Here is a 21,965-nt window from a genome sequence, read left to right as displayed (position 1 = left end):
AAGACCCAAAGTGCCATGACAAAAGGTCCAAGATCCTGCATGCCTCAGCTAAGACTTGGCACAGACAAATAAATATTTTTAAAAGAACCATCCAAGGTAATAAATACTAGGCAATAAAGATTTTTATCTGGGCACTGTACAGCCAGATTGACACCGTCATTATCATCATCATCGTTAGAAAGACCAAAGTTATTTATTATCTGTGCTTAGATCGCACTGAGCACCCATCTTCTTTCCGCAGATTCCTGGCTCGTCTTCAGTGCCAGCCTTGGCTGTGACCACAGGGAGCAAATCTGTCTCTGGGGCCCCCGTCATCTGTTCTTGCCTCTACCCTCCTCAGGGGCCCAGCCAGCACCGGGCCGCTCATGCACTCTGTCCTGGCAACGGCTGACCCCAGGAAATTTCTGCCTGCCATCACTTTCATATTGGCATGAACTGTGGCCCGTGTGTTATCCCTCCCAGAGCGTTTGCATGTCATGATGCATCTGGTTCCAGAATGTGTTTCCTATAAAAAGAATTCCCTGCCTCTGACCAGGCTGGCGAGAGGGTTGAGAAGTTTGAAAGTGACCACACACAGCTCCCTCTGTTCTTCCGGTGGACGGGACCAACTCCCTAGAAAACATCTGCTCAGAAACGAGCCCATCTGCTCGGACCCAGGGTTCTGGCTAAACTCAAGCAATTTCACAACACTTTCTTTCTGAGCTCCCTAAATATGTCTTCTCATATTTTAAGGCAAATCTTTACTGAGAAATTTGAGGTGGTTTTGTTTTATTTATTTTTCTTTCGGTCTTTGCCTGACTTCCCTCAGCAATTTCATGATAGATTTCCAGGACTTGTGAACAGGAGAGGAGCTCCCAGAGTAACCAGAAAACAATTGATTTCTTGGGAAAGTTTCATGTTTTTTGTTGATTTTTAGAGGCTCAATGCTTTAATTTCTAAAATCACTAGAACTGAATGGATTTTGGAGCTCTTCTAAGGATTAAAGGAGATAGTAGATGTAAAACGATTTTGAAAACTATCAAACATCCGTTTTGTGGATGTAAACAATGGTGGTGGTGAAGAAAAAGATACTGCCTAGAGTTGGGGGGGGGTGTTCTCCCCTAACACCCAAGGCCTCCCCCTCCAGAAAGAAAACCAAACCAAACCCCCAAATAGATCCTGCCTAGTTCTGTATCTTGTAAGTGGGTTATAGATCTTCAAAATCAGAACTTCATCGGCCTTTTATGATTAGTAACATTGCAAGGCAGTTTGCATTAGGATAGAGGTGCTTCGTTCAAGACTCAGCTTTCACTTGGCCAGGTGCCACCATAGGAAGTACCGGGTTCATCGCTTCCTGTTCACCTCCCGCTCGCTTTGCTTGTGTTAGGCAGTGATCTCTACACTCGTAAAAATACACATGATGTGTGAGTAAGCTCGGGCTGGTGAGCATCATTTCAGAGTGCTTAAGGAATTCATTTATATCCAACCACTGCCAGTAACTGCTTCCTTTCTCACTGCAAAACTGTCAGGGTAACTTCAAAGAAGGAAAAGGGGTTCTTATCTGTGAATCAGGAAAAACAGTGACCGAAGGTCTCATGTATGTTGTTATAAATAGTATTAAAAAGAAATTCCTGAATTCTTTAGAATTCATTGTCTTTCCACTTGCATATTTTATGTCACAGACAAAACTAACAACAACAAAAATAACTGCCTTTAGATGTTCGTTTTTACCTTTCTTTCCTCTTTAAGTTCCACTTTTCTTAAATTTACACATAGCCTAGTTGTTAATTTAACAATCTTTGTTCTTAAGTGCTAACCAGAAATTGCATTTCCTATTATTTTCAATCTAATATTTTTATAAAATTGATATTTGATTTTATTTCACTCAAATCAGACTCAAAGATAGCAGTCTTTCAGAGAGATATTTTAAAAAATAAAACTTTAGGGATACTGGGGGCCTGCCCTGGTGGCTCAGTGGTTAAGATCTTGCCTTCCAGGGCAGGGCGTGTGGGTTTTGTCCTCAGTCGCGGAGCTGAGATCTCATGGCCACAAAACGAAAACATAAACCAGAAGCAATATACTAACAAATTCAATGAAGACTTTAAAAATGATCCACATAAAAAAAGTCTTTAAAGAAGAACTTAAGAAAATTGGTAGCAAAAGGAGTATTTTTTGCTTAGTCTTTGATTGAATGAAGTAGCAACAGCACTAAGCTTGGTGTTTTTTTCAGGAATGTTCTGCTTATATTTGGGCTTCCCAGGTAGCTCAGTGGGTGCAGGAAACACAGGAGATGCAAGTTCGATCCTGGGTCGGGAAGATCCCCTGGGAGAGGGCATGGCAACCCACTCCAGTATTCCTGCCTGGAGAATCCCATGGACAGAGGAGCCTGACGGGCTATAGTCCGTAGTGTCGCAGAGTCGGACAGGACTGAAGCGACTGAGCACATGTGCACACGCTGCTTGTGTCTGACACGTGTGACTCGCTTTCATGCACCACGGGCAGGATCTGTGTGTCCCACACGTCAGTACAGTCCAGGGCTGCCCAGGACCTAGACAACACGTTTAATCCGCGCCCACCCTGGACTCCCAGCCTCCTGGCCCATGAGAGTAGTGTCTCCTCCCTCAGGAAGCGGTTCCAGTGCAGGGTCTGTGTGTTCTCAAAGATGCTTCAGGATCTCCTGCCGAGACCAGCAAGGAAGATGGAAAATGCCAAGGTCTGGAGTCAGCGGACCTGGGATCCAGCTGAGGACTGAGGCTTCGTCACTGCCCAACTGTCAGCACACCACTTTCTAACTTGCAAAATGGCGTGAGTGACGCCAGCCCTTCCCCCATCTCATGTGTTTACTCTGAAGAATCAACACCCATTTCATAAACTGTCAATACACAGTCCTGTGGTGAGGTATCGCTGGAGTAGAATAGCGTTAGTCATTTATTTCTTCACTCTTACTGTGGGTGTGAATGGAGATAAATTAGGCTTTACAGTGTGTGTGTGTGTGTGTGTGTGTGTTTTGCTGTTCCTTGGTGTTTGATCAATTGATTGATTGATCAATTGATTACAGTTACTGACATTTCATCATGGTCCCTCTCACTCCCCAGGCCAAGATGCTTAAGAATAAGCGGGCTGTACTATCATGTCACCTATTAGCATTTGTCTGAAGCCAAAACCACATACAGTACTGAGACAAGAATTTAGTTTCATGGCACATGACAAGCTCGGGGAATTACAGACTCTTCCAAGGGAAACTTTATTGACTGTAAGTCACCGTTTCAACAGCTCTTTCTGAACTGACACCCAGATGGAGGCAAATGACATATCTAGTTGATTTAAAGCCATCAGTAGTTGTTCTTACCATGGCAGACCCAACACGGCTGACTTTGATGGGATTCCCTCTGCCGGAAAGGTCCATATTCGCTTTGTCCATCACAAACAGGCAAGCGTCAAGGATGCTATCCTCAAACTATTTGGGGGAAAAAAAATGAGAAACTACTTAACGTCCAATCTGCAAATAAGACATTCTCTGCCAAAAAATAAAATGAGACCACAGCCTAATGTTTAGAAATGTGTATTTCCTGTATGGAAATCACTCATGATCTTTAGCGTGAAATATTTAAGGTGGAAGGAAAGAGACAGCTTCTTTCATCTTTCAGTAAAATGGATAAGAACTTAAAAGCTAGCTAGAACTATAAATAGAACTACTCTCGAGCTGCTGTGCTCAAGGATCATGAACTGGGACTTCCCTGGCAATCCAGTGAGTAAGACTCCATGCTTCCAGTGTAAAGGGCGCAAGTTCAACCCCTGTGAGGAACTAAGATCTCACATGCCAGGCCATGGGGCCAAAAAAAAAGGGAAATAGAATCAAGAACTGGCTTGATGTTCTTTAGAAAATTGTAGGGTTCATTGTAGGGTTAATTCAGAGGATCTCTCCTATATCTTGGTTCTTGGGATATCAGGCAGTGGGATGAACCATTCACTGGGATGAACCATAGTCAGGCCAGAGTCTCGAGACCTCAAAAGTAACATGAGTGTTTGTGCGTCTCAGAAATAAACGGCTCTCAGGTCCAGCTCCGGGAGGCATTTAGGTCTGCAGCGCGTGCACCAGGCAAAGCTGGAGACCTCACGCAGTGAGCCTCTGCCTACGGTTCCCTCTCTCCTGAGACGAGGGGGCCTCCAGGGTCAGAGAGGTCAGGAAGGTTTAGAGAAAGATTATACTATCAAGTCTGGTAGTCGGTTCAATTTGCTTAGAAACACAGAACACCAGAATTTTCCAAAAAAGGAGCAAAGACAAAAATAGTTTTTTAAAATGGTGAAATTGGAAGATGATACCCATACTGCACCTCACTGTACAGGAAATTTCCCTGAATGCAGAAACCTTGTATGTTATCCAGCCAAGTGGTCAGGACAGACACCACTGTCTTAATGGCTGATTACATGTAATTCTCGATTAAAATCCAATTAGAATACCAACTCTGGGTGTATCCTAAACCGACGTGATGGCTGCAGGCATGGGTAATCGCACTAGCTCTCCAGGTACGTAAAGAACTCATTACTCCGGTTCCTGTGAGGCAGCGTCTTTCAGCTGTGTCTGTGGGGCGTGACAGCGGTCACCAGGAATGGTAAAGACATCGTCAGAGACCTAGTTACACTGCCTCATTGCAAACTACTGGCTTGGCTGGTTGATTGGGCTGAAATACCCAACTTGATGGACTCGAATGAGAGCAGAGGTGAGTGGCGAGTGTGCTCCGGGGCGTCTGTCCGTGCTGGCTAAGGGCCCCCATCATGCTTGGCACCCTTTCCCAGGCCTCCTTGCTACCCAACTGTGTGAGTTTTTGTTCCTTGTTAGCTCTCTCTCTCTGTTGTCACACTGGGGGTGTAAATAGAATCATATCTAAAGGTTAGGAATTATAGGGACCCAAGGCAAGGACATCAGACAATAAGTGATGGTCACGGGTTGTATGTCACTCAGGAAGTGGAGGGCTTGGAACTGGGGAGCCAGGCAAGGATCCAAAACCGGGGAAGAACATTGATCCTTAGCCCGGTGGGACATCAGAAATGCAGGTGGGCAAAGCTGAACAGTGGGTGTGTGATTCTCAAGAGTTAGTTAGAACCAACCAGGATGGAGAGCCTGCTCAGGTGGCATTAGTGGCATAGAACCAGTCTGCCTAAGCAGGAGACATAGGAGACACGGGTTTGATCCTGGGATCAGGAGAATCCCCTGGAGTAGCAAATGGCAGCTCAGTATTCTTGCCTGGAGGAGCCTGGTGGGCTACAGTCCATGGGGTCACGAAGAGAAGGACGTGACTGAGCACAGCACAACAGCAGCAGGAAAGCAGGTCGGATACCAGAATCCGAGCTCATGGAATTTCACTGTTCTGAAGTGCCAAAGCACTTCTCACTGGAATGCCATGCCAACCACACAGGCTCCGATCTCTGTAACATTGTAATAACCGGAAATATGTGATTTCAGCTGATAAATTAGGCAGGTGCCCTTCTAAGTCTGCACCCAGGCTGTCTTAGAGCCTCAGATCCTCAAAAGCAGGAAATTGTGCTTGTCCAGCATTGACATACACCACCCTGCAGTGATACGCAGGACTGAAAGCATGAGTAAAGATGTCCTTGACAATGACAAATGTTGCGTGGCTCACCTGACCGTAGCTCCAGCTTCTGCTCTTGATGTCGTTGAAGTCTCCATAAAAAATAACCCCGATGTCATTCAGGACGCACTCTTCTCTTTCTTTTTCATTTTCCAGGTACACAGCATCCTCTGCATTGGAATTTAAACATAATGACTATTAACCAAACCAGAACGTTTCTATACACTTGAAACTTTATTCTGATCATAAATTGCAATTACTCAACCAAATGGGAAAAAGTCTTTTAAAGGCAGCTCATTTCACAATATGTAATTTTAACAATGGTGAACAGAAGTGGCCAAGATCAGTCTGTAAATGATGACATTTGTCATCAAAAAGCTGACAAGTTTTGGCTCTCTAAGTTCCAAGTAGCACAATTAAATTGATAAGTCTCATGAAACATTTTAGGATTCTGGTGCCTCAGTAGTTTCAGAATCAGAATTCTATAATGCAGATAAAAATCTGTAACACGGATCAAAAAACTAATTTCCAAAGTATTAACGTTAAAAGAACTAGAGATGATTTTATAACAAGTCTGGGGCACATTAGCAGGCTGGAGCCTCATGGGTCATGCCTGGTTTGTGGCCCACTGGGGAGAAGAGGGAGGCTGGGCGTTGTCTCCTTTCAAGGAACAATTTTGGTGTGTGTGTTCGTGTTGGTAAGAGTGTGTCCAACTGGCCTCTCTGATCGTCTTCCTCCATTGCAAGGACTTTTCTTATTTTTTAAAAAAACAATTAGTTTGTTGATTTTTGGCTCTGCTGGGTCTCCACTGCTGTGTGGGCTTCTCTCTAGTTGTAGAGAGCGGGTGCTTCTCTCTAGATGTGATCGGAGGGCTTCTCAGTGCGGTGGCTTCTCTTGTCATGCCTCCCCGGGCTCTAGGGCACAGGCTTAATAGCTGCGGCTCCTGGCCTTAGCTGCTCAGCAGCAAGTGGATTCCTCCCGGATCAAGGATCGAGCCTACGTCTCCTGCATTGGCAGGCAGAGTCTTTACCGCTGAGCCACCAGGACGCCCACAGGGACTCTTCTTGCCTGCGGCTCTAATCTCAGGAAAACCTTGCTCCCCATCTGCCTGCTGAGGCACCAGTCTGGTACTTACTCCCAGGCCAGGCATGAAAGCAGCAAAAGCGTCTTTAACGCACACGGGACTGCACACGGGACCGCACACGGGACCGCACAGGTCTAAGTCCCACTCAGGTCAGCGTGCAGCCTTGGCAATGGTCAGTTTCAGTTCTGAGCGGGGACGTGCTCATCACATTTCTCTGGCCCAGGTCGTCCTTGCCATTCTGCTACTTTATCAGGGATCATTCCTTCCCATTTCCTGGTAAGGCTTTTGACCATCCCTCTGGAGTTGTTGCTCAGTTGCTCAGTCGTGTCTGACTCTCTCTGACCCCATGGAGCACAGCACGCCAGGCTTCCCTGTTCTCACTATTTCCCGGAGTTTGCTTAAACTCAGGTCCATTGAGTTGGTGATGCCATCCAATCACCTAGTCCTCTGTTGACCCCTTCACCTCCTGCCTTCAAACCTTCCCAGCATCAGGGTCTTTTCCAATGAGTCAGCTCTTTGCATCGATGGCCAAGGTATTGGAGCTTCAGCTTCAGTGTCAGTCCTTCCAATGAATATTCAAGGTTGCACACTAGAATCATTCAGGTAGATTTAAAAACTGTAGATTCCTGAGTTGAACTCTAGATCAATCGGATCAAAATCTCTGGGAGCGGGAGTGAGATCCAGGCATCAGGGTTTTAAAAAGTGAATTAATTAACTAATGAGTTAATTTTAAGCTCTCCAGTGAGTCTGATATGCAGCCACAGTTGAGAACAAATGTCCCAGCCCCCTGATGTTCACAGAATGGTGGAAAGGCCAGCAGCGTCAGCACCACCTGGAACCTTGTGAGGAAGGCAGTTTCAGGCCCCAGCTCAGACCCAGTCAGAATCTGCATATTAACGAGGGCACCAGGGACCTGTGTATATATTAAACTTTGCCCAGTGCTGCTCCATCCGACCAGCTTGGATCCGCATTCTGGGCCGTATTATAGCTTTGATCAAATCTTCTGGAGATTTCATGGTCTGGTCTGTACTCCAGCACTTTCTTGTAACTTCCTTTCTGTTCTTTGCCTCTTGGTTACCTTTGCCTGGTTTCGTGCAACTGTTAATACACGCGTGCACTGACACACGCATACACACATTTACATATTTACTACTGTCCAACAAACTGCACACATTTAAAGTATATAACTTCACAACCAAAATAATAAACATATGCACGTGTGTGTGCTAAGTCCCTTCAGTTGTGTCTGACTCTTTGTTATCCAATGGACTATAGCTGTCCAGGCTCCTCTGTCCAAGGGATTTTCCAGGCAAGAATACTGGAGTGGGTTGCCATGCCCTTCTCCAGGGGATCTTCCCAATCCAGGGATTGAACCACTGTCTCTTATGTTTCCTGCATCGGCAGGTGGGTTCTTTACCACTAGCAGCGCCTGGGAAGCCCAACAAACACATATGTCACCCAGAAGTTTCCTTGTTCCTCTCTGTAATTCTTCCCTCCCAGTCCTGTCTCAGGCCTCCCACCCTCCCAGGGAACCGTAACTCTGCTTTCTGTCACTCTAAGGTATCAGAGTATCAATAGAATCAATCAGATTCTATTGATCTATTAAATGGCAGATCTTTCCTTTTTCTCTTTGGGACTCAAGAGAAAGAAGAACTTATTGAATAAATAAATTCAATAAGGTCTTTCCTGGTGGTTCAGTGGTAAAGAATCCACCTGCCAGTGCAGAAGACGGTTTCAATCCCTGAGTTGGGAAGATACCCTGGAGGAGGAAATAGCAACCCTCTCTAGTATTCTTGCCTGAAAAATCCCATGGACAGAGGAGCCTGGAGGGCTATAGTTCATGGGGTCACAAAGAGATACGACTTAGTGACTAGATGGCAGCAGCAAATTTAATTTAAAAAAAGCATATTAAATAAGTCTTTAAACAGCATAATTTATTCATTTATAGCTTGCCAGGATAAATGAAAAGAACTTTCATCTTAAAATACTATGGGGAACCTATTATGTCAATGTAGATATTTTGTAAAATGACCTTTAAACTGTAAATTGACACGTGTTTGGTCAGGTTGTGTCAAGTTTAATTTGCTTTTTTTTTTCTCTTTTTTCATCTGAAAACTACTTTAGCAATAATTAATTCCATGATTACCACATTCTGCCATTAAAGGATGTTTGTTAGTACCCTAACACCGCAGAAATCTTGATGAGTATGAACTCATTCTATCCATCCTTGTCAATTAAGCTGTTTCTTTCTTGACAAATAAACCCTTTGATACTTTCAGCCAGAAATAAGTCTCAGAACTATTTCTGAGTACAGTTTGTATGAAATAGAAGATGTTTAGATTTGGTAACGACTTTCCCAAGCTGACCTCTCTCGAGCAAGATACCTTTTCAGTGCATTTGTTTTGTTAGACGACACTTTTCCTGAGACAGTTTTGTAACACACATAATTTTTGTCATTTGAAAAAGTTGTAGTGCAGCTGGTCTGCAATTAAGTCACAAATTTAAAGCTATTGCTGCCTTTGTAAGTCAAAATATAGGTGATTTTGTCCTGGTATATTGTCATCCCATCTGCTACTGGACCTAGAATCCCATGGATCTTCCAGCTACCATTCATTTCTTCACAGTCCACAAAAGAAGAATAGGAACTTCAGTGAATGCATCTATTAATCTTGTTGGGAGGTGAAACTCATTCCACCAGAATTATTTTCTAATTTTTCACTAAAATGATTGATACAGATTGAAGACAAATCACTCTGAAATTGGAAGACATTCCCACTTAAGGCTCCAAAGTGCCCTACTCAGCTGAATTTCAGGTTACTACTCATAATTTTATTCACTCATTGGAGAATTTGATTCATTTAAATGTTGGGAGATGGCCATTTTAAACTACTGTTGAATATCTCTGTTTTGGGAAGTTACAGAAAGAAAATAAGAAAGAATATATATGAAGGGAGAGTCTGGTTATTTTTCCCATACACTTGTGCTTTTGATAAATTAATTTTTGCATTCGCTGCTTCCCCGGTGGCTCAGACTGTAAAGAATCTGCCTGCTATGCAAGAGACCTGGGTTCGATTCCTGAGTTGGGAAGATCCCCTGGAGAAGGGAATGGCTCCCCATTCTAGTATACTTGCCTGGAGAATCCCATAGACAGAGGAGCCTGGCGGGCTACAAAGAGTCAGCCATGACTGAGCGAATAACACTATGATTTTTCACCAGCAAACATTATTATTAACAGATTTTCCTATTTCCACTGCCTTTGCAATACTTTGAAGTGTTTTCAAACAGGGTGTACTATAATAATCAAAAACTTAAATCCATTATAAGAAAATATCAAATAAAAGGATCTTAGCAAAAAAAAATAGAGAGAGCATAAAAACTCATGATGCATTTTCTCACAATTTTTCAGTCTTTTCTCACTGAAAAGAACTAGAAAAAACAACCAGTGTAATAGCAGCAAGTGCCCTTGAGCCTGATTATGATCTCTGAGTACCATTCTCCTCCTTTCCCCTCCCATTAAAAGGTATCTGGGCTCCTTGAGAAAAATGATCAGAGGTCTGGGTCAGGAAATGTACAAGCCTAGCCTGAAGTGCTTCTTCCTGCCAGAAAACAAGAAGGCTGTTCAAGATTCTAGGCCTCATGACAAAGAAATCAGAAATCAACTTAAAGAAACTCCCACTGGACAAGAATGGGACAACTAAAATACCAAAAATAATGGTCACTGCAAAAGATTAGGACACATGAAATATTTTAATATTTGTAGTTTCAAGGTGATTTAAAAAAATGTATTGGTGGTACTACAAATCAACCCATTATTCTAAGAACTTAGAAATAAGGAAAGAGCCACGTATCTAGACTTGCTTATATGAATACTACCTCAAGGCACCGAAATCACTGATGCTAATAAATGCAAAATGAGTGGGAGATGAGACTATCACCATTTTGCAATCCCTAATAAATTTTTGGATCTAGGCTAAAACCATTTTTCAAAGGCTAATGGGGAATTCCATAATGGATGCATGAGAGTGATAACCCTGATCCCACTGGTAAATCTGAACATCACAAAAAATCAACAAGCAGACACTGAGTTTCCTGAGAGGATGAATGCGCCAGGAAGCACACAGCATCTGACTTAAGAAGTAGATGCTTCTTCAGTGCTCTCTCCACGCCTGCTCCAAAGAAAAAGGAAATGATTCACTTATAGATGAATCTGAATGGGTCTCCAGTCATGTCTGACTCTTTGCAACCCCATGGCCAGAATACTGGAGTGGGTAGCCTTTTCCTTCTCCAGGGGATCCTCCCAACCCAGGGATCGAACCCAGGTCTCCCACATTGCAGGCAGATTCTTTACTGTTTGAGCCACCAGGGAAGCCTCTAAGTAGAACTAACAGCTTAACAGAAAATACAGGGGTTAGAGAAACATGATACCCCTGCAAATATTTGCTATCTTTCGTCTTTTTGGTGATGGCCATTCTAACAGCTGTGAGATAATATCTCATTATGGTTTTAATTTGCATATTCTGTAACGACTGTGGTGGTGGTGGTTTAGTTGCTAAGTCGTGTCCTATTCTTTTGCGACCCCATGGACTGCAGCCCACCAGGCTCCTCTGTCCATGGGATTTCCCAGCAAGAAAATTGGAGTTGGTGGCCATCTGCTCCTCCAGGGGATCTTCCCCATCCAGGGGTTGAACTGGTGTCTCCTGCATCTCCTGTGTTGGCAGGCAAATTCTTTACCACTGAGCCACCAGGGAAGCCCCCTTTATATATATACATATATGTATATTTTAAAGAATAGTGTATTCAATTAACGGTCAATTAAATATAAAACTTGGCTTCCCTGGTGGCTCAGATGGTAAAGAGTCTGCCTGCATTGCAGGAGACCTGAGTTCGATCCCTGGGTCGGGAAGATCCCCTGGAGAAGGAAATAGCAACCCACTCCAGTATTCTTGCCTGCAAAAACCCCATGGATGGAGGAGCCTGGCAGGCTACAGTCCATGGGGTCGAGAAGAGTCAGACACGACTGAGTGACTTCACTCACTCTCACAAAAATAAAACTATACAAAAATACATTAAATGGATGGAAGTGCACCAAAATGGTAACAGTGACTTGTAAATCTCTGAGTTCTTTTCATGCTTTCATTATTTTTTGTGTCTGTAATAAGACTTTCATCATGAGAAAAAAAAAAGTTATTTTAAAAAATATGGTTGCATTTACATGAAACTACCTGTTTAAGAAGAGCTTAACAAGTTCAGGGTTTTTTTGCATTACTTTTTCTTCAAGAACAATATGGTGTGCTCTTTTTATTATCAATGTCCTTATCATCAGTAGATGTCTTTATACAATTATAACTCTTCCCCCTTCTTTAAGTCTCCTACTCGGTCCTTCCAGCACGGGCGGGATGCAGCCTCGTTCTGTAGTGCCCTATGGGTGTTGCAGTGACATGCCCCACTCCACTGACTCTGTTCTGTGATTTCATTATTCCTGGAACAAGTATGTGTACAGTGTTTATTCCATGCCAGGAACTTTCTAATGTGGTGCAAAAACAGACTTATTAAAACTCATAGTGAGGACTTTCCTGGTGGCTCAGTGGTAAAGAATCCACCTGCCAATGCAGGAGATGTGAGTTCAGTACCTGATCCAGGAAGATCCCACGGGCCTCAGGCCTCGGAGTGGCTAAGACTGTTCGCCCCAATGACGGGGCCTGTGCTCCAGAGGCCAGGAGCTGAAACGAGAGAAGCTGCTCCGCGAGAAGCCCGCATACCTTCAGGAGGAGTGAGCCCCACTATCCACATCTAGAGAAAAACCTGAGCAGCAGCAAAGACCCAGCAGGGCCAAATAAATAAATATGTAAAATTGTTTCTTTAAAAACACCTCATAATGTCTCCCAGAGGAAGGCACTGTATTTTCCCCACGTTACAGATGAGGAAACTGAGGAAGAGAGAAGAAAAGTATCTTTCCCAAGGTCATTTTGCAGCTGAGAGGTGAAGCCAGGGTTTGAATACCAAGCTGCCCCCCAAATAGACTATGATGCTGAGTCCGAGGGATCCACTCACTGTCTGCACAGCGCCCGGTGCACTGTGCCTGAAAACACGGCAAAATAAATGCCGACCTCTAGAATGAGAGACGGGGATGGATGTCCAGGGCTCGGAGAGTGAGAGAGAAGTCCAAGAAAATGAAGGATTTACTTTTGGGCTCTGGCTTATTGTTGATGAGAAGTCATAAATTTAGGTGGCAAGTCATGAATAGGAAGGAGTTCTGTAGCTTGAGTGCAGCCCACCCGTTTCCTTCCAGCCGCTGAATTAAAACTCACCCCAAAACAGGCAGGCATAATCATGACTCCACAACAAGGCAGGGGGATCAAATGCGGAGCCTCGATTTTCATTTTAAATTTATTTATGATTTTAAAGGAAGATTGAATGTGGAAAGCAGAGCTTTCTTTCCCCTCTTTTTATTCAGATCTGTCACTTTAAAATATAGTTGTCCAAAGCTAGGATTAAAAAAAAAAACCTCATCACCATGGAAACTCCGAAAAACTCTCTGTGTTTGATAGGCTGACAAAAACAGGAAAACTCAATCATTTGCCTCTTGAGATGTTGTTGGTTTCGGGGGGTGTTGTTTTTGTCTAATAAAAATTTTTTTATTAGTTTGAAAGGCGTAGTGAGGTTTTCTAGATCCGATGATGGAGGTGGGAAGAGATTGGTTCTGCACTTTAGTAAAATGAAGGATACTATTATTTTATTAAAAGAAAAAACAAGCTGACAAACAATTCACTGTTCTAGTCAACCAACAATCTGAACTGTGAGAAAGTAGAGTGTGTGTGTGTGTGTGTGTGTGTGTGTGCCCACAAGCGTGGGGACTACACTTCTCAACCGTGTGAGAGCTGATAGAAGAAACCGGGTCCAGAGGGCTGCAGAGTTGGGATGGCGGCACCACAGACCTGCTGACAACCTCCTGATCCTAAGCGACCTCTGGCCAACAACCAGCAACCATCAGTGAAACCCAAGGGAAACACAGCGCCATTGCTGAGGTGTTAACGCCTCCGTGCACTTTACCCAGAGCAGACCTTCAGCATGCCTTGTGAACCACCGCTCCTCCTGGGTGACTACCGGGAGGCAAGGGGTAAAGAAGAATGGCCTCCTTGATTTTATAATTCCTCCAGTGGGAGGAGTGGGGCAGCTAAGAAAAGCAAATTGTGAGCTGAGAACTGCTAGGACTCACTTCTAGGGCTGATTTCTGGCCCCTGTGGAAATTACCACTGGCTTCCCCACCCAGAGAAAGTAAGAATTTATAACAAACATGTACAAATAAATGCTAAGCCTATTGATTTTAGTATCTGTTTAACCTCAGAGGGCGAAGGAGGGCTATTCATCACCACCTGGGCTGAAAATTTCCTTTTGGTTATTTTCATGTGATTTTAAAGTTAAAGCAAGCCCCATTTCTAAGGTCCTTAAAGTCAAGCCTGGCAAGGGATCAGAGAAAATTGTGGAGCTAGAATGCTCTCCCATATTTTATCTCCAAAGAGACTCTTGAACAGCTTAAGTCACAGTCTGGTTCTGTTTGAGATCCTTTAGAAGCAATGGTGATTTGACCTCTTCAAAAAGGTGAAATGTCTCACCTTTTTGGTAAAAGGAGAGATTTTGAGTGAAGAATTAGAAACAACTTTTGGGGTTTTCCCAGTGGTTCAGATGGTAAAGAATCTGCCTTCAATGCGGGAGACCCAGGTTCAATCCCTGGGTTGGAATGATCTCCTGGAGAAGGGAATAGCAATTCCCTTCCAGTATTCTTGCCTGGAAAATCCCTTAGACAGAGGAGGCTGGCGGGCTGTAGTCCACGGGGTTGAAAAGGATTGGACACGACTGAGTGACTGACACTTTTTACTCCCCTCCCCTTTATACAAAAGCTGAGTGCCACTAAATAAAGAGGTAAGACCTGCCGGGTGGGTGTCATCAGCGCTCCGGGGACTGACCCTCTCTGTGGAGCACTTGTGACTCCAGATTGGTGTCATGACTATATGTTTTTCCATCTCAAGTACATCATATGCGGTGGTGACCCCTGAGGCTGTGCTCTAGGCAGATGATTCTCACCTATGGGATCTGGGAAACACTGGCGTATATTTACTGCTCAGATTGCTCAGTTGTGTCCGACTTGGCGACCCCATGGACTATAGCCTGCCAAGCTCCTCTGTCCATGGCATTCTCTAGGCAAGAATACTGGAGTGGGTTGCCATTTCCTACTCCAGGGGATCTTCCTGACCCAGGGATTGAACTCAAGTCTTTTGGGTCTCCTGCACTGGCAGGAGGATTCTTTACCACTGTCCCACCTGGGCTCAATCACTAAGTCGTGTCTGACTCTTTGCGACCCCATGGACAATAGCCCACCAGGCTCCTCTGTCCATGGGATTCTAGAGGCAAGAATACTGGAGTGGGTTGCCATCAAACTCACATCTCTTATGTCTCCTGCATTGGCAGGTGGGTTCTTTACCACTGAGCCACCAGGAAAGCCCCTGGAGTATAGTCAGGACTGGCATTTCCAGCATCTGCACTTTATTTCTGGAAGGGTCCAGAGCCACTGTCTTCCTAAAACGGTTCAATTCAACCTCCCTCGGGCCACGCCTTTGTGCCTGTGAACTCTGGAATGAAACCAGCCCAGGAGACACCGGCAAGCGATTTCTCAACTGTTGGGCCTGTTCCCTGCAAAGACACTGCATCGTATCAGCTCAGGCCAGCTTGGGAAGTTGAGTTGATTTGTGCTGTGTTTCCAGTTTTGCTGGTTAAGGACTTTTTAGTGTAAAGTATCTTTAGAAGATAGACTGTTATTCATGAAGCAATTCTACAAAGAAAAACGTCAGACATTCTTTACTTAGCACGTATTCTCAAAGGGAGTCTGTGCCCTTGTTGGGATGTTTGAATTTTTTCTTTTTTTGCAAAGAAAACTTGTTTGATCTTTTAGCTATCAACCTGGTTTTGTTTTTATTTATTTATTTTTAACAGTAGGCTTTTCCAGCGTTGATTAGAACATCATAGACGTTTCCCAGCTGGCATCTACTTCCTGTTTCTCTTATTCCACAATACCGGGTACCAGTGGTTCTGGTTCTGAAAATAAAAGAGCCTGTTGTTGTTCAGTTGCTCGGTCGTGTCTGACTGTTTGAGACCTCATGGACCACAGCACGCCAGGCTCCCCTGTCCTTCACTATCTCCCAGAGTTTGTTCAGACTCATGTCCGCTGAGTCGGCTGATGCCACCCAACCATCTCATCCTCTGTCTCCCCCTTCTTCTCCTGCCCTCAATCTTTCCCTGCACCAGGGTATCCATGTTTTAGCCCCAGCTTGTTTCCTGATTTTCTGGATGACCTTGAAAACTTTATGTAATACCACAGAGTCTGATTTTTCTTTTGAAATATGAAGCTAATACTCTGCTCCCCGCCGCCCTTGGAGTGGTGGTTATCAATTCAGTTCAGCAAGCATTCACGAGTCTTACCTCTGTGCCATGTTAGACTGAAAGAGAGAAGGATCCTGCTTTCTGAAACACAGAATGCAGGAAGACACCAGCTTTGAGCATCCTTTGAAGGTATGTAGGAGGAAGGGTGAAGAGGGAGGGGACGTATGTATACTTATGGCTGATCCACTTTGTTGTACGACAGAAACCAACACAGCATTGTAAAGCAATTGTACTCCAATGATAAAAAAAAAAATGAACCACCCAGCTAAGGAATTACAAATGCTCCCTCCAGAAACAGCTTCAGACCTTGAATCTGGGGTCATCTATGTGCCACTGAAAATAAAGTCTACTGAGAGCTCCCTGGGTTCCCTTCTGATTGATGCCACACCAGATAACTGTCACTTGCTGTGAGGATGAATGGGCTCTACCGATTCAGACACTTGCAAGAGAGATATGCTATTTCATTAAATACAAGGTCTGAATGCATACGGGCTTCAAACTGTCACATAAGCTCTATTAAAACTTCCTTGAAATTCAGTTAGCCAAGTATGTGACTGCTATCGTGTGCACACACTATTCTAGGGGCTGCACGGGGTGCAAAGGTAACCCGCTAACCCATTCCCCCCACTCCCCAGCGAGGCCGGTGCCCCTACTGCATGTTCTTGTTCTGCCACGACTCCTTTCCGTGCTTTTCAGTGTTGAAATTCATGTTTATTAGCAGCTCATTTGTGAAACCGTCGCCAGATGCTCTTTGAGGACGAAGATTGTCTTTTTCACTAACATATTCCCAGTGCCTACTTCAGCATTGATCCTTAATATGTGTGAATGAATAAATAATAGTTCTGTAGTACCCATGGGTAATTATGCTGTCATGAGCATTGTGGGAGATATACTATTACTATTTGTGGATTGATGAATGAAGGGCTCTAGCCTGAGGGTGTAAATTCTGGTCTGGGCTCAACGGTCTCCAAGAGGAAGGGGTGTTGGTCATGGTTACCCTGGGAATACCAGGCCTGGTACATCACTCCATTCTGTACTGAAGGGTCTAAAAGACCATGTATAATTACGAAGCAAATAGTATAAGAATGAATGTCAAAATACTATACAATTTGTTCATATTAATTACTTCCTATTAAAAGCATCCAGATAGTAGAAATTGATTTCTTTACACTAAATTTAATTCATTTCTCTGTTTAAAGGAAAATGCCAAAGTCATAGTGAATAAAAAGTTAGAGGGACTTCTTTGGTGGTTCAGTGGTTGAGATTCCAAGCTGCCAAAGCAGGAGCACAGCTTCAATCCCTGGTCAGGAAAGTAAGGTTCCACATGCTGTGCAGTGTGGCCAGAGGTAAAAAATAAAGAAAGAAACAAGGAAAGAAATCAATCACTTGGGGGAAACGTTAGAAATACCAGATGCTAGTTTAGCATCAGATGCTGAAAGAGAGAGACGTCTACACACACACACCACAACCCATGTCCCCCATGCACTGTATTCGACTTTGACTTCCTTCAAGTGGTAAGGTATGGGGTGACACAGCTGATCTGTGGTGATAGGTGCAGTGAACCTAGAAAGCATTTACTTGGAATGATTAAATCAGTGCAGCAAACATTTATTCAACATTAAGTATCTACCAGACCACGGAGCCACCTGACAATGCAGGAGACACAAGAGATGCAGGCTTGATCCCCTGGAGAAGGAAATGGCAACCCACTCCAGTATTCTTGCCTGGACAATCCCAGGGACAGAGGAGGCTGGTGGCTACAGTCCATGGGGTCACAAAGAGTTGGGCATGACTAAGTGACTGAGCAAGTGTGCGTGTACCAGATACTGTGCTAGGACGAAGTCTGGATGAATTCAGGTGGCGTCAGTGATGGGGAATGAGGTGGGAAATGTGGTTAAGACAAGACGAGCCCCATGAAAATGACTGATGCCCTATCAAAGAGAGCTGTCAAATGTTGCCCCGAGGACTAAGCATAGGCTGGGACGCTGACATCTTTCAGGGTACACGATCTGGCACGAATTCTAGATGACCAATCTGGAAAGGTTTGAACTGAAACAGGAAAATGCATTCAACAGTTCAGAGTTCCTGAGCGCTCAGACAGGTGAGAGGACTTCACACTGAGTGCCCGACTCACTCCTGCTGCCTTTGTGGGTTCGGTTATCTCTCCAGCACCCAGAGAAGGGCTCCTTTCTGGGATGGATCTGAAGCCTGGTTAGCACAATCAAATTAAAAAGCTAACCAATAATTCTCCCTCCACCCACCCCTGGCCTCAGTAATGTGGTATGACTATTGATCCCCACTAATGATTTAGTGATTAAGGAGGATAAATTGCCTATGAATGCAAAGCAAGCTAAAGACCCCCAGCCACACAGCAGAACCTTCTTGATCAATCAGTGCTGTACTTGCCTGCGTAATTTTCAGCCCGGTGTCCTAAGTCACCTTGGACCTCACTTCCACTGCGCGTGTGTGGTATTGGCAGCATCTTGCCCACCTGGCTTTATTTGGACAACTTCTGACTTCCTCTTGTGTAATCTTTTCCAGTTGGGCAGTGGTCTCTTTCTGAATCTCCTCTGTAGTTGCCAGACCATATCTCCGTGAGCCCCGTGTTATCACGTGTGTTATGTTCTGCGTTAGTGCACACGCAAGCAGAACCCTGGGGACTGTGAAGCTACAGCGTATCTGGTTGTGTGTGGGGTTCATTATACAGCATCCGAGTTGGACTGTGCTTTGGGTTCTAGGCTGGGGAAACCACAGGCTGTTACCGTCAACCTTGAACCTTGTCTCATAGATAAGGATTAGTGGGTACAGGAGGACGGAGGTGGCAGGTGGGGAGCATAGGATTAGCTCGAATACTGGAATAGGTCCTTCAGATAAAGGGTCAGGAGGATCCAGGTTTATGTTAACCCGAGCAGAAAACCTTGTTCACTGATTACCTGTGTGTAAGTTCATATCCACCCTGAATCAAGTGCAACTCCCACGTTCAAAACCAGTGCTAATATAGACTCATTTTGGAAGATATTGGAGAGCAATGTATATGGGACAGGACGGTGTGAGAAATCTTTGGTCTTATGTCAGCTTTTATATGTTCCGTTACCTTACTTCCTAAGATCTAAAAGTGGACTCTCCCCCGAGTGTCACTGCAATGTTCGCATCTGCCCCTGAAACTTAAGACCAGCCTCACACCAAGTATGGAGGCAGAAATAAGGAAGGGCAGAGATGGGGACAGGGAAAAATACTGTGTGTGATGGAGTTCTTAAATTGGATTGGTAGAGAAATTCTTGGACTTGACTAAGTTTATTTGAATATAACTAGATTAAGCTTCTGCAGCAGCCAGAAGGAAAGACTCAAAATAGCAGTAGAGATTAAGCTGAATTATATTAAAGTTACATGTTTGCATATCCAGCATTATGATTTATAAAGTTTGCACCCACTGTGCATTTAAACAAATTTACAGAATTCATTAGACTTATGCTTTCTGTACTTGAATTAAGGAGATAAAAGTTAGTTTCACTATAGACAAGGTCAACTTTATTTTATTTTTCTGAAGCCAGATTATGAATCTTAATAGTTTTTTAATTTAATTATATTTGCTGTACAATATTATATAAATTAAAAGTGTACATATATGATATAATAATTCATGATTTTTAAAGATTATACTCCATTTATGCTGCTACTGCTACTGCTGCTAAGTCGCTTCCGTCGTGTCCGACTCTGTGCGACCCCATAGATGGCAGCCCACCAGGCTCCCCCATCCCTGGGATTCTCCAGGCGAGAACACTGGAGTGGGTTGCCATTTCCTTCTCCAACGCATAAAAGTGAGAAGTGAAAGTGAAGTTGCTCAGTCGTGTCTGACTCTTAGCAACCCCATGGACTGCGGCCCACCAGGGTCCTTGGTCCATGGGATTTTCCAGGCAAGAGTACTGGAGTGGGGTGCCACTGCCTTCTCCGACTCCATTTATAGTTATTATAGAATATTGCCTATGTTCCTTGTGCTGCACAATACATCCTGTAGCTTATTATACCTAATTGTTTGTACCTCTTAATTCCCGACCCCTATTTTGCCCCTCCCTATTCCCTTTCCCCACTAGTAATCATTAGTTTGTTCTCTGAGAGTCTGCTTGTTTTTTGTATATTCACTAGTTTGTTATATTTTTTAGATTCCACATATAAGTGATATACAGGATTTGCCTTTTTCTTTTTGACTTATTTCATTTGGCATAATGCCTTCCAAGTCCATCCATGTTTCTGCAAGTGGTAAAATCATGTTTTTTTATGGCTGCATAGTATTCCATCATATCCACCTGGAGAAGGGAATGGATACCCACTCCAGTATTCTTGCTAGAGAATTTCATGGACAGAGGAGCCTGGTGGGCTACAATCCACAGAGTCACAAAGAATCGGACACAATTGAGTGACTAACATCTAGTATATTTATATGTCTTATCTTCTGGATCCTATCAATTTTGAAAGTCAAGGCAAAGAAGCCCATTTTGTTAATAGAGCAATAACATATACAGAGGTAATACCATCAGCATAGTAACTTCACAATTAACTAATTGTGCAATTTTACACAATCTTCAATTATTTCTTGAAGTAAATTTATAGCAGCATTAACTTCAAGTTATAGCCTCATACACTGAAAGCAAATTTTGTGTCATCTTCTGTCCTTAAAACATGGAAAGTGGATGTAGGAAGGAACACATCTTCTAGCATAATTTTTCTATTGACCCAAAAAAAGATGCATTAGAAATATATGAACTATTTTTGTAGTGAGATAATAAATACCAGGCCCTTACCTTCACACCAAGGGTTGAAGAGAATGTATGTGTCCGTTTCGGGGTTTCGGCTGGTGCGGATGACCCCATAGGGGGTCCAGACAGCCACGTACATGCGGAACTTCCCCACAATGCAGTCTGCAGAAGACTGGACAGACAGCCGGACAGACCTGTCCTCTCTCATGACCACCTTCGCCCCCCACTTGCCACTCTGCAGCTCAGAGACCAAAGGGACTGGAATGTAGGTTCCCTTATTCTCCTGGGGGTAGAGACCTATGGGAAGAAAGAAGAAACACAGCCTTGAGATTTCACAAGCTACCTTTGTTCTCTGTCACCTTAATAGCTGAAGGTGGAAATAATTCATTAGACTTGAAATAGTAAAACTTGGGTTTGAATTTCACTTTTGCTGCCAACTTGCTGTCTGACGGCAGTTACTTTTCAGAACTTTTTGAAGGTCATATTCGTCTGGTCTATATTTTTTAAAAAAGAATGACAGTACTTACAAAGATTTTTGTTGGTTGGTCAATGCACTCAAATAAGGTGTAGAAATGGATGCAAAAACAAAACAGAGCTTACAGGGTGATGTGAAGTCATCAGTACCAGAAATTATGCTCTCTAAAGACTTAGAATGGCTTTAAAAAGCCCTAAAAAGGGACATAAGGGCTCCCCAGGTGGCTCTAGTGGTAAAGAACCTGCCTGCCAATGCAGGAGACATAAAAGACCCAGGTTCAGTCCTGGGGTCAGGAAGATCCCCTGGAGGAGGACATGGCAGCCCACTCCAGTGTTCTTGCCTGGAGAGTCCCATGGACAGAGGAGCCTGGCGGGCTGTAGTCCATGGGGTTGGACACAGCCAGACATGACTGAAGTGAATTAACACACATAAGGGGTACAAGGCAAATGTTTTTGTGTATTTTGAATGCAATTTCATTATTTGTCATACTACCTAATACAGCTCCATTTATAAGTTGTCCATATGTAATTAATCTTCTATTTAACTGAAACACGTTTATTGCCAATGTCATATTTAGTAAATTTAGGCTTATGTCTTGGGCAAGAATTCAGGCTCCAGAGGCAAATTGTCTAGGTTTGAATCTTGGC

The 21,965-nt window shown here is 43.8% G+C and overlaps 1 protein-coding gene across 1 annotated transcript in view; it reads right to left on the bottom strand.

The window, feature by feature from the left end:
• F13A1 (coagulation factor XIII A chain) overlaps positions 1–21,965 on the bottom strand; it is a 143,575-nt gene that overhangs the window by 75,942 nt on the left and 45,668 nt on the right. Inside the window, 3 exon segments of the mRNA NM_001167894.3 lie at positions 3,329–3,436; positions 5,622–5,740; positions 20,889–21,140. Of these exon segments, the coding sequence (NP_001161366.2) occupies positions 3,329–3,436; positions 5,622–5,740; positions 20,889–21,140 (479 nt within the window).

The sequence above is a fragment of the Bos taurus genome, chromosome 23 (genome assembly GCF_002263795.3).
Source record: "Bos taurus isolate L1 Dominette 01449 registration number 42190680 breed Hereford chromosome 23, ARS-UCD2.0, whole genome shotgun sequence".
NCBI lineage: Eukaryota > Metazoa > Chordata > Mammalia > Artiodactyla > Bovidae > Bos > Bos taurus.
Note: the sequence above shows the minus strand (reverse complement) of the source record. Positions and strands in the feature narration are given on the sequence as shown.